At 48.9% G+C, this 16109-nt stretch overlaps 1 protein-coding gene across 11 annotated transcripts in view; it reads left to right on the top strand.

The window, feature by feature from the left end:
- The window catches only part of BTRC (beta-transducin repeat containing E3 ubiquitin protein ligase), a 151877-nt gene extending 144912 nt beyond the window's left edge, over window positions 1-6965 (top strand). For all 11 annotated transcript variants that reach the window (XM_016219900.2, XM_016219911.2, XM_016219901.2 and 8 more), the window contains 2 exons: window positions 1308-1500; window positions 3536-6965. In XM_016219900.2, coding sequence (XP_016075386.1) covers window positions 1308-1469 — 162 coding nt within the window. In that variant the 3' untranslated portion in view covers window positions 1470-1500; window positions 3536-6965. The remainder of the gene's footprint in view (window positions 1-1307; window positions 1501-3535) is intronic.
- Window positions 6966-16109: the final 9144 nt, after the last annotated feature.

Genomic DNA, 16109 nt, shown 5'->3' on the forward strand with positions numbered 1-16109 from the left:
TCAAAAATCAGTTAACGTAATCCAAAGGGTAAAGAAGAAAAATCACATTATTATATCAATAGATACATTTGACAAAATCCAACATTCATTCATGATAAACTCTCAGCAAACTAGGAATAGAAGGGAACTGTTTCAACTTCATAAAGAAAAATGCAAATTAAAACTCCAATAAAATGCCACTACAAATCTATCAACATAGCTAAAGTTTAAGAGCTTGACAGTATCAATTTGTTGAAGATGTGAAGCAACTGGAGCTCTGATACATGACTGGTGGGAGTATAAATTGGCACAACTTTTAAAAAACTGTTTGGCCATATCTACTAAAGCTAAGCATCTACTTCATGGGCCAGCAGTACTCCTAGGTGAAATGACAGCATGCATCCATAAAAAGACATGTACATAAATGTTCATAGCAACTTTATTTATAATAACCAAAACTACAGTCAACCTATATGTCCACCACAGGAGATGATAAACTGTAGTATGTTCATATAATGAAATATCAACCAGTAATTTTTAAAAAATGAACATCTGTTGCATGCAGTAACAGAGAGGAATTTCATACTGTTGAGTGTAAGAAACCAGGAAAAAAGAATACATGCTGTTATGAGTGTGTTTATAGGAAATCAAAGAACAAGAAAAATGAATTGACACTAGCATTGGGATGAAGATAGTATTAACTTTGTAAGGGGCATGAGCGTGCTTTCTGGGATGCTGAAAGTGATCAGGGTGGTGGTTACTACAATTGTGTGCTAGGTATGCTTATAAGTGCTTATGAGATTTGGATATTAAATTGTCATGAATTTTGCAAGCCCGTTGGCCTCATACAGGTAGCTTGAAATTGGCTAGGGTAGGAATTTTTACAACATGAAAATGTGCAGATACTTTTACAAATTGGGGAGAGTTAATTAATTAATAAATACTTACCAACAGACCACTTTTTATTGTTCATCAATCCTTGGCCTCTAATTATAGAAGAATCCTCGAAGTACAGAGAGAGGATAAGGCCAGGGAGATACTGAGGAATGGTCTTGTTCAGCCTAAGCCTAGGAGAAACTAGCATACTATTTGACATGTCTCAGCTCTAGTAAATATTGTTTTGATTGTGCATGAAATCAACTGCCCAATATTTGACTTTTCCATCCTGCCTTTAATCCAATTTTTTTTTCTGTTTTCTTGAAACAGCTAAATGGTAGAGATAATTATCAGCATAGCATAGCCTTTCCGTAGACTCCTTTTGACATGTTGCTGAATTTGTGTCCTTTTGATTTTGACTAGTTCAGAAGTTTCTGTTTCTGCTTCTTTAGGAGCATTCTGGAAGAGTTTTCCGACTCCAGTTTGACGAATTCCAGATTGTCAGTAGTTCACACGATGACACAATCCTCATCTGGGACTTTCTAAATGATCCAACTGCCCAAGCTGAACCCCCCCGCTCCCCTTCTCGAACATACACCTATATCTCCAGATAAATAATCATACACTGACCTCATATTTGCCCAGGTATGAAAAAGAATTGTGTGCATAGCACTGTGGGTAGGAGATGGAATACTAGCTATGAAGTGTTGCTAGTTCATGGAGCCTTCTCATGTCCTTTATCTTTCCAAATCCTGTAAAGCAGGGGAAGCTGACATCATGAGACAGGGCTGGGGGCTGCGTATTGGATGCTACCTTCATCAAGGTAGCCAGCCTCAGTTCTAGATGATTCTTGAACTAGATCTATATGACCTAACCCTTGTGCAGTAGAACTTATAATTCCTGCCCGTTATCTAATAGGATTGTTATAAGAAAGTAAGAGATTTAGCCCTGGCCAGGCAGCTCATTTGGTTAGAGTGTCATCCAGATATGCCAAGGTTGCAGCTTCAATCCCCAGTCAAGGCACATAACAATCAACCAATGATGCATAAATTAGTGGATCAACAATCGATGTTTCTCTCTCCTCCTCTTCATCTTCTTCCTCCTCTCTCTCTCTCAAAAAATCAATATGTAAAAATTGAAACATTTTTCAAAAAAAAAAAAAAGTAAGGAATTTGAATCAGTTTCAAAACTAAGAGTAATGACTCAAAAGCCTGTGGCTTTGTAGTTCCCAGGTTAAACTAGTACCTGTAATAAAGACCCTTTAAATGAGGTAGGTAATCTAATGTGTGAATGGGAAAATCTCATGGTGAAATATGCTGGCCTCTCAGCTCTGCCTTGTCGTGTCATTTGATTATAAAAGGTAGCTTTTTAAATTCTTATCCCCACTCCCCACCCACTCTAAAAATGACAAGAACTGTCTTCTGACCTTGGAAGTAAGCCCTGGAGTTGGTGAGAACTCTATGTATTCTCCCATTCAAGTCTTCATCCCCCCTCTGAGGCAGGAAAAGATCCTAAAATTCATCTTTATCTATATTGTAGTATATTCGGATCATACCTGATGTCCTAACCAGTTCAAATACATTAAGTGATCATTGTTTTGGGAAAACTGCGCTGCTGCTGGGGAGCATTGCCATCATCGTGATTTCTCATTTCCCACACTTGCCTCAGCGCTTGTGGCAGAAGTACACATTTAGTACACTTCTCTGCACATCTTTTTACAGTGGTTCTGACGGGGGTGGTTTGTGCCCTGCTGGGCTCATTTCAGTGCTTACTTCTCACAGAGGACATGCTGCTTCCTCACCCCTCAGCCTCTTCAACCAAGTGACACAGGCGCACCTTGGTGAGAATCCTAGCTGTGTGCCCTTGGGCAGGTAACTTCCCAGAGCCTTAGTTTCCTTATTAGTAAAATGAGGGTTGCAGTACATACTACACAGAGCTGTTGTGAGGATTGCTTTGAAATGTTATATGTAAAATTCTTAGTGCTTGGCACAATGCCTAGCACCTAACAAGCCCTTAGTAAAAAGTGGTTTATTAGTATTAATATTGTAATTGTCGTGTTACCTGTCCCTCCTTTTGCCAAAATTTTCTGCTTCTGAAATTTCTAAGGCATTTTGCCATATTTAATAGTCTTCCTGGTGCTCTTATGGCTTATGTCTCCTTCCCCTCTCACTCCTAAAACATACACATCCCATAAAGCTCCCTTCTTTGGCTGCCTTATTTCTTCCCAAGGCTTCAACTCTCATCTTAATATAAATAACTCTCAAATTTGTATCTCTAGTCCCAGCCTCTGCCTTAGTTTCCAGGCCACATATCCACACATCTGTCTCTGAAGACCATTCAGGGCCAGAACCTCAGAACTGTCCTCGCTTGCTGTACCTTTATAGGGAGCAGGTAAAAGCTTGATGCTACTCCCACCATAATCACTCTTAATCTCAAGACTTTAGTCACTCTGTGTGAGCACTGTGGCCCTGAACATGTCAGTGAGCCCCCTGCCAAGTCCCCAGATAGGCCATGTAGCCTTTAACAGAAGCTCCTGCTTGGCATGGGCCAAGAGCAGGCATTAAGAAGGACCTCTGAGCCTTTCTCCCAATTGACAACTAAGTTAATATTCTTTTTCTCATAGAGCAAGTGAAAAACACAGGGAAAGGGACTAATGATTATTTGCTCTGTTTTCACACAGGACTCATTAAAGTTGCGGTATTTAACGTATCTGCCAATACCAGGATGAGCAACAACAGTAACAATCAAAATACTACCCACTTTCCCCGGACTAGCCGAGGAGTGGGGCTTTGAGACTCCTGTTGGGACACAGTGGTCTGCAGTCAACTCAGGAGGGTCTACTCAGCACAGCTGACTGCTTCCGTGCTGCTAGCAGAAGATGTCTTTTATCTTTCGTGAATGATTGGAACTTTCAAACCTCACCTCACTTCCCCTCCTCCTTTCCCCTGTGCACCTGTTTTTTCCTCATTTGGTTCCAGACAAAGATGACTTATAAATATATTTAGTGTTTTGCCAGAATCTCTCTTGCTTTGCCGTTAAGCAGAAGAACTAGTTTCCCTATATAGCCTGCTGGGAGAGACCCACTTCTAGGGGAAAGGGGGATACAACTTCAAGCCAGACAGCACCCGGTGTCTCCCTGTGAACTACAGGAATGCCCAGCACCTGGCAAGCTCAGTGCAGCCCCACTATGCTTAGGAGACAGCTGTCTGTGTAGCCCCTGGGGCACGAAAGAGAGAGGACAAGAAGAGCACACTGGAAGGCCTGGGCCTCTTTCCTCCATCTCTTTCCTCTGTTTCTGTCCTTCTTCCCCCTCCCTCCACTCCCCTTCAACCTGTTTCTCTGCTCCACCTGAGAAGAATGAATATGAAGAGAGTCCTCAGTTAGCATGAGGCAAATCAGCTAGAAAATGCAACACTTGGAAGAGATAAATGCTGTTCAAAATTTCAAACAGAGGCTTTTGCTGCAAGTGACCCTATATGACAACAATGGGTTCTCAGACATAGTACTCTCACCATAATTGCAACTCTTCTCTCTTCTCCTTCTAACCCCCCCCGCCCCCCCCAAAAAAGGTGGGGGGAGCAGAAATTTCCTGGGCTCCATCAATGGCCACATCTTTTCTGGACTCAGCAGTCTCCTCGATTCCATGTAGAGTGGGGAAAGGAATTGCTGATTGCATTTCCTCTCATTAACAATTAGATGTGTAATAAAAAGCATTGTACTTCATCTTAAATCACTGGTAAGGCTCAGCCTACAGAAAGGCTTGAAATGGCCAGAGCCAGCAGCTTGGCGCGTTCTGCGTAATGGTTCACATCTCTGATTTCCTTATCAGGGCCTGTGAACACCCAGGCACCTGTATCTTTGCCAATACCGTGATCAGAGTAGCTTAAGAGGTGGTCAGGAGTAAAAGTTGATTTCTTTTTCATTTAGGCCAGTAAATATCATTTCTCAAAAATCAAGCTAATCATCTTAACCTTGCACTGCAGAACCTTCCTTCTGCTTTTCCCAAACCTGGTATTTACAAAGAGCAAAGCTGTCAGAGAAAGCAGATCAGGGTGAAGTTTGGCATACAGGGTTTATTATTGGGGCAGAAACTGCCTTCTCTTTCCTTCCTCCTCCTCATCTTATTTTACTCTCCACTCTCCCCCAACCAATAAAATTTCTCTGGGAATTGGTGAATAACATAAATGGACCTCAGCAAGGGCCAGGCTGACCTGGCCACTTGGAAGGCAGCTGTATGGGGTTCAGGGGCAGGGCAGGTGTGCCACCCAACCTGAGAGCACAGGGAATAGCATCAGTGTGTTCCCACCTTGTTTCCGGCAGCGGGAGTGGAGTGGATGTGCACCAGCCATTTCTGTTGGCTTGGACACACCCATCAAAAGCCCCAAGGCCACAATACAGTCTCAAGTTTCTCTTGGAAGCTGAGCTGTCAGGCCCATTGTTTCCATTCCTGATCAAAGCAGTTAAACAAAAGAAAGCCTTTTTAACGCTGCTGTAAAAATATCAGAATGGGAGCCAGTTGCAAGTAACCTCAAAGCCAGGCCACCTTTAGTTCAGCAACAGAAGGCAAGAGAAGGCCATCTTCACTCTTCCCTCTGATTTGCAAAAAGTTATCCTCTTCCCAAAATGTGCCCAGACTAGAAGTTGTTATTACATATTAAGAGGGAGGTTATGCATATGCATTTATCTTTTCCTGTTTTATGAGTGCTTTTAAGCTTTTAGTTTCAGGTTACATTCAGAAAGTATTTCCCAGTTTAATGATATGTCATTGCCTAGGAAATAGTTTCTGAGTATAATTCTCTTCCCAACTACCCATATGCTACAGAGAAATGTTTTCTGTTAGTCACTTCTCATGGTTCCTTGTCCATTGTATTTACTATTAATGCCTTTTTAATTGGTTGAGGATTTTGCTACAGATGAGGCAGAGGACCATCAGCCTGGAAAAAAACACAGGTCAAGCATTAGAGAGGCATGGATTTTAAGCTGTTTAAAAATATTGTCCAATAGCCATAACTTTACTAGCCCTTCTGTTATATGCTGCTGTTCTAAAGTGAGAGCTGTTGAATATTCATTGGTGCCTGGGGTTTTGCTCTCCCATATAAGGTTCACTTGAAGGTAGATTGTTTCTAAAACTGTTCTGAAGCTTGTCCAGTACATCATAAGTGATAGCGAGCTGGGCCCTGCAGTCTGGAGCTATTAGCTCCATCAAGGAGATTCCCCAAGTTGTCCTCTGCTGCTGATGGAAATGGGAATGAAGTTAAGTAAGTGGTCTGAAAAACTTGAGTCAGTCACATTTCTCAGCTTGGGGGGTCATTTACCAGTTCATTGTAGAAGAAATAATCAGGTAAGTAGAAGTTCATTTCCAGAGAAGGTAAACCCCACTTACCGTCTCTGCATGATTTCAGTGGGAATTATCACTAATCCCCAGCTGGGCTAGAATAAATGTAAAGTTTGACCTTTTAAAAAAGAGAAACAAAGAAAGTCTCAACACATTTAAAGGAATGGTAGTAAAGGAGCTGAAGGTGTCTCTGGGCCCTGAAATGAAATGTCTCCATTGTAGATTAGTCTCTTCTCACTAAAAGTCCAATGTGGACCTGAAAGAAATGTTCCTTAAAGACAGGAGGAAGCCCCTTCAAAGGTGGGCAAGGAGCATGTGCACCTACTGCACGTGGGAGCTCTGTGGGTGCATGCGAGCTCTGTTCACACTGGGGCTGCTTGGACAACACCAGAATGCCTTGCTGCGCATGTATTTCCACTCTGAGAACACCCTGTTACTTTCTTACATGCAGTTTGAAAGTAGATGTGAATTGTAAACAGGAAGCCTTTTACATTTGTCTCTGCAAAATTCTTTCTGGTGGCTCTTCCCCAGAAACTTTAGAGACAGGGACTCTGGAACTCTACTGACAGATACTAAAGTCTGGCCCTCACAACTTGTTTCTGAACTGGAAAAGACCCTGGGACCCCTAAATCATTCTGTGTTCTGCTTGAGTAAGAAAAACCCTTTTTTATTTTTCTTTGGTAAAATCAAAAGCTGAAGAGAAGAAAATATGCACTTGTCTCCTTTGCTGTTTCTTGGTACCCATTGGTCTGAACGCTGGGATTGGTCTCCTTGGCACTTGATCGTGTGTGGAAACAAAGGGTTTGGGGTGGAATATTGGAAGTAATGAGGGGAATTTTTTCTTTCCTAGAATTCAATTAGATATGTTGGTATCGATGACCCACCTTGGTGTCCTCCATTTACCTTCTGGCCCTAAGTCAGAGCAGTCCAACCCAGAATAGTGCCCACCTGAGGGGCTAGGCTGCAAGCTTGGTTATGGAGGAATCCAAGGTACTTTTAGGTAAAAAAAAAAAAAGGATGCTGTGACAGTCACATTCTTTGATGATCAGGTTTACCATTTGACTTTAATCCACATTTCTGATCTTCCCCATTTGGATGAGTTCAGCAGACTTGCCAAGAGCTGAGGAACATGAGAAGGTGCCCTTGCTCCTCCTCACCTTCCTTGCTTCCCTCCCAGAGGACACTTCTAGCATGGGCACCCAGAGCCTGCATGCCGAGCCCTTCTCCCTGGGCTCCATCCACATGGTCATCTCTTAGGGTAGTAAGGCTGAATTTTGCTGCTTATTATTGTTTACCTGTACATTTTTTACTTCAGAATTCTTGGAACTGAGGAGAGAAACCAAAAGAGCATGATACTAGCAACCTGATTTCAGGTGGAACTTAATGCATTGATATCCTGAAACCTCTTCTATTAGAAGTTGAATACCTATGATTAGGTACTGAAGTTTCCTGGAGGCAGGTGACATCTAAACTATGTGTTCTACAGCCCACCCAGCTGGCTCTCTCAGCTCCTGATGGCTGTGTGCGTGTGAGGATGAGTGCAGTAAATAGCATTATAAAGTGTCACCTCCCGTCTATCCATTTCCCTTCTTGAAGGAAAAGACCAATGAGGAGGGTTAGACCTCTGGGTACCAAGGAAACTAACACCTTCCCAAATCAGCGATCACTCAAGCCCGACCCAGACTGTTTTGAGGGATGTTCACTGGACTCTAACCATGGGGCAGGCCTGGCAACAAATATGAGCTTCCCTGAGAGCTTTCAGTTGGTTCAGCCCTTTGTTCTCTAGACTCTTAAGTACTGACTGCTTTAACTTTTGTGATTATGTTTTGGTGATGTGTAGTCAATGTACCAATATGTTCACAACCTAGAATCATGGTAATATAGTGTGTTTTGGTTTTTTTAACTGTTGAGGAAAAAAGTAACTTAAATTACAAATATAAGATTAAAGTGAATTTTCCTTGTGTCTTGTCTCTTTGCCCCAACATCAGTAGGACAGTGAGTTTTTCAATACAAATTGGAGTGCACAAATAACCCTTTAAGATAATCTGACATGAGAAAACAACATTGAGAGAAATCAGGGCCAAATGGTCTGAATAAATATGGGGCCCCTGGCATACAATTAATGTTCCATGTTGAATTAAATTGAAGCCAAGCTGATACCTAATTTGGGAACTGGTCCCCATAGCCTCAGCCTACTACAACCCTACCCAAACCCAGAACTGTTAAGTTCTCTGCTTCCTGACAGGGTAAGAAAACATGTAGACAGATGAGCTCACACTCGGGAGCAGTTTCCAGAGAGAGACTCCAACAAACTATCGAAATGAAGGGAGTGCTGACCATTTAGGGGAAACCCACCCTCCTCTCCTTAAGCCAAATCTGGGGACATGGGTACAAGATGGCATATCATCTCCCACTTCTCCTCTCCTAGAGTCACAAGCAGGACCCTTGTCAAAATTAACCCATCCTTGTTTTACATCTGTGGGCTTTTAGTAGTAATGTCCTCCCCTGCGTGACCAGGCCCGCCGGTGCTGCCAGCCTTGTGGTCTGTGTCTGTCTCACCCAGACCGGCGCTGTGGTCATGAGAGCATCCTCAGACTGTGCCAGCAGGGCCCAGTGCAGAGCCATCCCTGCTGGAGCTGGAGGCACAGCGGAGCATCAAGTACACCCAGCATTTTGAAAATGGGGAACCTGCACAGGAAAAGGGGCTCCCCACACTGCCCAAAACCACACTAGATCCCCTTCCTAACAACTGAGGAAGGGAAGGAGGAGTCAGCAGTGACCACTTGCCAGCTGGGTGGCTGAGCCAGTATTGAGCAGAGGCTGGGCCAGAGCAGTTATGGTCTCACCTTCAGACCCAGGGTCAGCTTCCTCCAGGAAGCCTGTGGTCTAGGGCAAGTTCCTGGAAGGCTCAGCCCTGAAGTTCCTGTTTCCCAAAGCCAGGCTAGGCCTGGAATCCCCCTCCCCTTGAAACCTATAGCTGTGCCACCACCAGCAATGACAAAGGGGAGGAGACCTCTCTTCTTCCTGATTGGCTCTTGCCAATTAAGAGCATTTTATTAGGCTGCTAATTAAAGGCACTTCGTTAGCAGCAGGAGAGGCCGGGTGGGTGCCTGGTGAGATGGAGCTGAAGCCAGGAGGAATCGTTTTCTTCCCCCCATGGAAGCAGAGCCTCTCAGGGAAACCTCTCAGTCCCCCAACCTTTCCCGCTGCGCCTACTACACCCCTTGCTTTCAATTAGCAGCTCTGAGGGGAGTGAGGTCATTACCAAACCCAGGTGGAGAGCCCTCCCCTGCCTCAGGCCACACAGGCCCTGGTGAGGAGGGCTATTCTGTCCCCACACACCTTCTTTGGAGTCTGAGCCGCCCAAGGGATCAAGGAATGGCCCGTGGGTCCCATCTCTGAGCCCATCACTAGCAGCCACTTAGTAAATAAGATGACCTATCAGTCACGTGGTGTGAACCATGTTCCCTTCCGCACCAAAGGCTCACAATGTTATTAAGAAATGTGACCTCCTACCAATCCCTTTGCAAGAGCTGAGCCCTCATAGACTGCAGACCCCAAGTGGGTTTGGGATAAAGAGGGGCCAATGGTTTTACAGTCCCAGTCTCAGGGACCCTGGGACTCCAACGCTCATCCCACATTTGAGGCACTTCTGCCTGGTTCAAATGAGCCCCAGGAAAGTCCCCTTCCTCTAGCAAGAGAGGGAGGCCTGACCATGACTTACCAAGAGGGGGTCAGGGTCAGAGATAACCCCTTTCCAGACCCTCCCTGTCCCATCTTGCCACCCTCCTCACCCTCTCACTTAACTGCAGAATTAGCACCAGCCCAGGCTGGGAGGGCAGATTTATGGCTAGGCCTGCCTCTCTCCATTTAACCTGAGGCCGGCCTGGGCTCCAGACACTAAATTAGATTTTTGACAATTAGAGAGACTAATGGGCACATAGCCATCCCCAGAGTCAGATATCCAGCAAGGCCGTCCTTTAATATCCACCGCTGGCCAGCCAGCCCCTCCCAACCAGCCTCCTCTCTTCTCGGGTGGGCATCTCTCTGCCTAGGCTTCTCTGGTTCCCTCTCCCTTGATTTCTTACCCTCTCCTTCCCACTCTTGCCCAAGGCCAGCTCTGCTCTGGGGCTCTGCCTCTCCTTGCCTTCCTTCCTTGTCCTTCAGTCTCCTCGATCTCCTGTCACTTCTCCATCTCTACTTCCCTGGGGCCTGTCCCTCTGTAACCTTTCCATCTGCCCAAGCAGACTGCAAGCCCCTTGAGGGCAGGGGCTTGTGCCCTATCCCATCCTATAAGTTCAGCAACCAATGGGTACAAAATAAATGTGCTGAGCCTGCCTCCCTTCCTCCTCCCTCTGAGCCTGGATTTCCAAGGCTCGCCCACCCTACCCTCCTGGCACCAGGCGGAGCCCTGGCTCTGACCTTGTTCTGCTCCAGCATGGCCTGGGTCCCCTTCCCTGCAGCCCCTCAACTCTGGTTGGTCTTGGGCTGGGCGGGTAATGAGATTGCAGTAAGTGGTGTTGGGGGGGGAAGCTGCTCACATTCACTCAGGCAGACTCATAGCTCTGTCAGGCTGATTGGTCCTGAGTGGAGGCACAAACGGCCCCCCATGGACACGCTGAGATTGGTTATAAAATTACAAGCATTTGTTCTGCTGTCAGTGGCCTTCCCTCCCTCCCCTCTGCCTGCTGCCTGGGCTCCCCACCACCCCCTACCCAGCCCTCTCTCCCTGGGGGTCAGCCCACACCCAGCCCTGAAGGACCCTGGCCAGGGGCCACCATGGCAGATGGGGCCAAAAGGCTGAGGCCACCAACCTCCCCATCCAGGCAGGTTTTCATGCCTTAGCCTTGGGATGGATACAGCTCAGGCTGGCCTCAGAGTGACCTGACCCCATGCCAGGGTTTCCTATTCCCTGAGCATACGTGGGGATGGCCCAGGGCAAACGCCTTGGAATCCAGATGCACAGATCCCAAGCAGAGGAATGTCCCAAACCCAAGCAACCCTGCAGCAACCAGTGCCCACACCTTTGAGGGGGTCCTGGACAGGGGTTAGGATGGGGGGTAGCACGCGGCTGGTGGCCTTCCCTGCTGAAGAAGGGAACAGCAGCAGATAGGGCAGTGGGAGGAGCCCCCCTCTATTCCCCTTCATATGGCTAGTCCCCTACCCTGTACCTTGAACCCCAGGACAAATCAGACCTTAGGGGAGCCCCACACCACCTAGTCCCCGAAACCTGGGCCAGACTTAAAAGCCAATATGGCCCACCAGGTCCCTGCTGTGGTTACGCTTTAGAGGTTGAGTCCCCTCAGCCTGGCCCTGTACTCACTCTTCAGGCCTGAGGGGCGGTCAGCCCTTCTGGCCTTTGCAGGGGTTCTATTACCCCCCTCCCCCAACCAGGGGCTCTTTGAAAAATTGTTTTGTGTTCTAGTGACACTCTTACAGAGATACCCACTCCTTCCTCGCCCTGCCCTCTTGCCTAACAGACAGACACACCAGCCCAGGCCCTCTTACTCTGTCCTCTGAGCTTCCTTCCCTCCCTCATTTCTCCAACAAGTTCCCCTGCCCCTGGCCCTTGCCTGGACCCTCAGCACCAGCTTCAATTCCCACCTGTCTGTCACCATCCTGTCAGGAGGCACCAGGACACGCTGAAACCAGTTTGGGGGAGGGGAGGAGTGAGTGCTTTGGGGGGCATGAGTGCTGAGGGGTTCCCCTACTAGGAGTGGGGAGCTTCAGGTGGCAGCATCTCCTGGTTGCTGGCTACAAGGTGCCTTCCTGCCATCCGTCATTCATTTTCAGCCCAGAATGTATTTGCTGTAATTACATCTTTAATTAGGGTGGTGACGGCTCATTGTTCACCAACAATGATGGATCAGGTTCTCCCACTTGCCATCCTCCCTCTGTCCCGCACCCTCCAGGTCAGCTCTCCCCCAACTTGGGGCTCTTAGGTTGGGAAGGATACAGTCTCTTCCCACTGAGGCCTGGGCACTGAGGCCTGGAGTAGCCATGAGCTCCATCCCAAGGGTGATTATGTTCTTTTAGACCCCCTGGGGGCTCCCAAGGGACTGGTTGGACCCTGATACCTCCACCCAGGGCTCCCAGCAAAAAGGCTGCAGGTCTCCTAGTGGCCACCAGATGTCTCCTTGGTCCAAACTGACCAGGTTTTGGTGGGGGTGGGGAGGGTGATGTTGCCCCATTCACACACATGGGCATACACTCCTCATCTGAGGAGCTGACAAACTCAGAAAGCCTCACAACTCTGAACTATGGGGTACCTGGGTGGGTGGCCCTATCTCCAAGCTCCCCTGTGCATTAATCAGGGTCTCTGACCAAGGTCCCCATTCCCATACACTGATGCCCACACCAGCCACAGGTTCAGGCCCAAGTTTGCACGTGGTGGGTGTTCTGTGACTCAGCGAATGAACTGAGGTCAGCCTGTGAGAGGAAACTTGCTGGGGAAGGATGGAGGCTATGGGCCGGCTGAGCAGAGGGGCCAGAGCGGGCAACCAAGGCCCAGGGCCCTCAAGGAGGCCTTTTGAGGGTAACAGCCTTAACCTGGATTAAAATCCAAGCCGGGCACCTGCTGGCTGTATGACATTGGGTGAGTTCCCTAACCTAAGTCTCAGTCTCCTCAATTATAAAGTGGAGACGATGGCTGCAGAGTCACTGAGACATGGCTCGGAATATGAAGAGGCCAGGCTAAGGCGGTGGCAGCTGCAGGAAATGGTGGCAGCTGAGCAGCTCTGGGGAACTATCTCTACCTTGGCTGACTAATGGCACCAGGAGCTGGGAAGTAGTCTCCATCTTGGTTTGAGGAAGGCCCTGCCCACTCCAGGCACCACTGGGTACAAAGTGGGGGTGGCAGGGCTGTGACGAAGCTGGTGTAAGATCAGGTGCATAGTAGTTGCACAAGACAAGTTTGCCCATAGGGATTGGCTGACCTTTCAGAGCTGCAGGGGCTCTTCCCCAGTGTGGTCAGGATCTGATCAGACTGGGACCCTGGTGAGGAAGGCCACCATGCCCTGGCCTGGTACAGAGGGAAGGGCTGGGAGGGAGAGCCTGGAGGCCCAGCAGGGAGTTTAGTCTGTACCTTATCTTTAAGGGGGCTGGGCTTCAGGAAGGATGGAGTGGGCAGGGAAGATAGATGGGGTGCATCCTCTGCCCTTACTACTTTCCAGCTCTAAAATTCTGATTCCCCTCTCTCCCTGGGACCCTGTCATCCCCCAGAGAGCCTCCCCACTCCAAGAGGTGGCCACCTCTGCTTTCCCTCTTCCCCAGTGACCCTCTCTACCCTGCAGGGACTCTCCTCCCCAGGGTGACTCCAAGGCCCAGGCTGGAAGGATGAGCTGTACCTAGCGGTAAGTATGCGCAACATTACATATGTATATTGGAGAGTAAATAACCCCAAAAAGCGCCTTGTAAATAGACTCCGAGTTTATCCTTTATTAATGAGGCACCGAGTGCCCCGCTGTTTTAGAGCAGCGAGACTTTCATAATATCAAAACCTAAATTACACTTGCGTCTCTCATCCCAGGGACGCGCATCTTTCGGCTCCGTTTGCAGAGTGAGTAAGCAGGGATCCCTCCTTGCCTGCCTGGGACTTGTTGACACCTTTCTTTTCAGTAGGGGGAGGGTGGAAGGATGCATGTGTATGCCTGTGTCCCAATACACACCCGAGTCCCCAGAGAGCTCCACATCAAGGCCTCAGGGTCCAGTGGGTGACAGACGCCTGGGATGCTGGCTTTCATTCCATGTATGACGTGTACAGGATTAAGGGGTTGCCCCAGGCTCTGGATTTGGAGGTGTGGGATGGGGCAGTGGGTATTTACAAGCTTTGTGACCAAGTTACTTCCTGTCTCTCAACTTCAGTCTCCCCATGTGTAAACCCGGGATAAACATCCTCCGAGGATGCTTGTGAGAACTGTAGGTCAGAAGTGGGGGCTGGTGCGAATGGGTGCTTGTTAGTGCGAGCCGAGATGGCAACGATGTAGATGACGATTAGCTTCCCTCTTTACAATGGGACACCAGTGTCTTCTCTTCCATTCCTGGAACCGGCCACATGTGGGCCACAGCCCCACCTGTCACCAAGGGGCTGAGAGGAGTATACCAGGGCCCATCTACCCCCAACACAACAAGACTTGACCTTCTAGTGTCCCTCAACACTGTTTGGCCAAAGAGCCTGACCCGCTTGGTCCCCTGACTCTCTGCATCCAAGGCCACTCTCAGGCCCTCTGGGGGTTGTGCCCACCTTACCCCAGACCTGGGCCATGTCAGGATAGATGGGCAGGTGGGCAGGTGGCGCCATGTGGGCAGGATTTACAGCCTGGCCCGCCAGGCTCCTGGTGGCTCCGGTGGGCATCATGTCGAATCTGTCCCATTATATGGACAGTTGAGTTTAATAGTCATTGTGTGCTCGCTCAGAGCCCAGCAAACATCTCGGGGCGACACCCCCTCCACGCGAGCCGCCCGCTCCCCAGCCACACGGCCCATCCGTACAGTAAATTAAAAATATGAATCACTTCTCCCCACTGCCTCCCCAAACGCTCATCTTGTCAGCCTCTATGTTGCCTTCATTTGTATTACCTTAATTTAATGTTAATTATGGTCTTCATTTACAAGGAACAAGCAGACCCTGCTCTGCCAGGGGACCTTCCCCCACCCCGCCCCCTCAGCCCAGCAGGGAGAGGCTGGGGGAGAAGGGGAATTTGGGGGGCTACAAAGGAGTGAGGAAGGGAGTTAGGGGGAGGATGGGAGGGACTAGGAAGACACCTCCCACCTCCTCCACACACCCTATCTTCAACCATTTATTCATTCAACAGTTATTTATTGAGCACCTAATATGTGCCAGACGACCAGGGACCAGAGAGGTGGGGTGGGGCACTCCTTCCCTGACAAGGCTAAAGGAGTCCCCTCTGCCACCCTGAGGAGAATGCGTTAGACTGCAGCGCCAGGAAGACGAGTGGGCGGTACCTGACGCGGCCTAGAGGGCACAGGACATGGACAAGACCCCTTCTCTCCCTCCAAGCTCCCCTCTTGGCTACTAGCACCATCCCTACCCCAAACCGCCTCACACCCTTTCCAGGCAGGAAGTTCTTTCTTGAATCTTTCCTGAGTCCCTCGTGCTGCAGACCAGCCTAGGCTCAGAGCCTGAGTGGGGCCAGGAGTGGAAGCGTAACTCCCAGGCCACACTATCTCTGAAGGGTTGAGATGAAGGCACTGGGGGGACCACCACCCGTCCACCACCCCATAACCCCACTACCCAACCCTGCCATCTTGCTCAAAGTCCTTGTTCTGAGAGGCCTGGGCATGACCATTTGGCTGTCCCTGTGCTGCCACACTCTGCCAGTGGGACACAGTCACACACAAGCCTGTAGAGCCTGGGTAGGGGGTTCAATAAATGTTGGTGGCTGATGTCACACGTGTGCACACAGGGAGCTGGCAGAGGGCCACCTGCACTCAAACTGTCATTAACCACGAACACCAGCCCTTCCCCCCAGTGCCTGTCGTCTCCTCAACTGGGGAGAGGACCTCCAGCTGGGAATATCTGCTTGACAGATGAGGCTGTTCTGTGTGTGTGTCTGCATGTGTGTCCATCCCTGGGGAGCCTTGATCCACACACGGGGACATGTGTCCCCCAGGTTCAGCGTGCCCCCCCAGGTTCCGTGTGCCTGTTTATACGGGCATGAGTTTGCGTCCAGCTGGCCCACATGCCTGTGTGCGCGCCTGTGCTCATGCACGCGACACCCCCACCCCAGCCTGTCAGCAGCGCTGATGACATTGGCGCAGAGGAAAGTGATGACAAATGCCCGTTATCAGCGAACGAGGCCGATGACAAATGGGCGGGCGCCCGAGCAGCCCCATTACGCTGTAATAACAGAAGATGGATGGCCTAGCGCCCCCCCACCCCCACCCCTACCCCACTGCG

The sequence above is a fragment of the Miniopterus natalensis genome, chromosome 14 (assembly GCF_054644295.1).
Source record: "Miniopterus natalensis isolate mMinNat1 chromosome 14, mMinNat1.hap1, whole genome shotgun sequence".
Lineage (NCBI taxonomy): Eukaryota > Metazoa > Chordata > Mammalia > Chiroptera > Miniopteridae > Miniopterus > Miniopterus natalensis.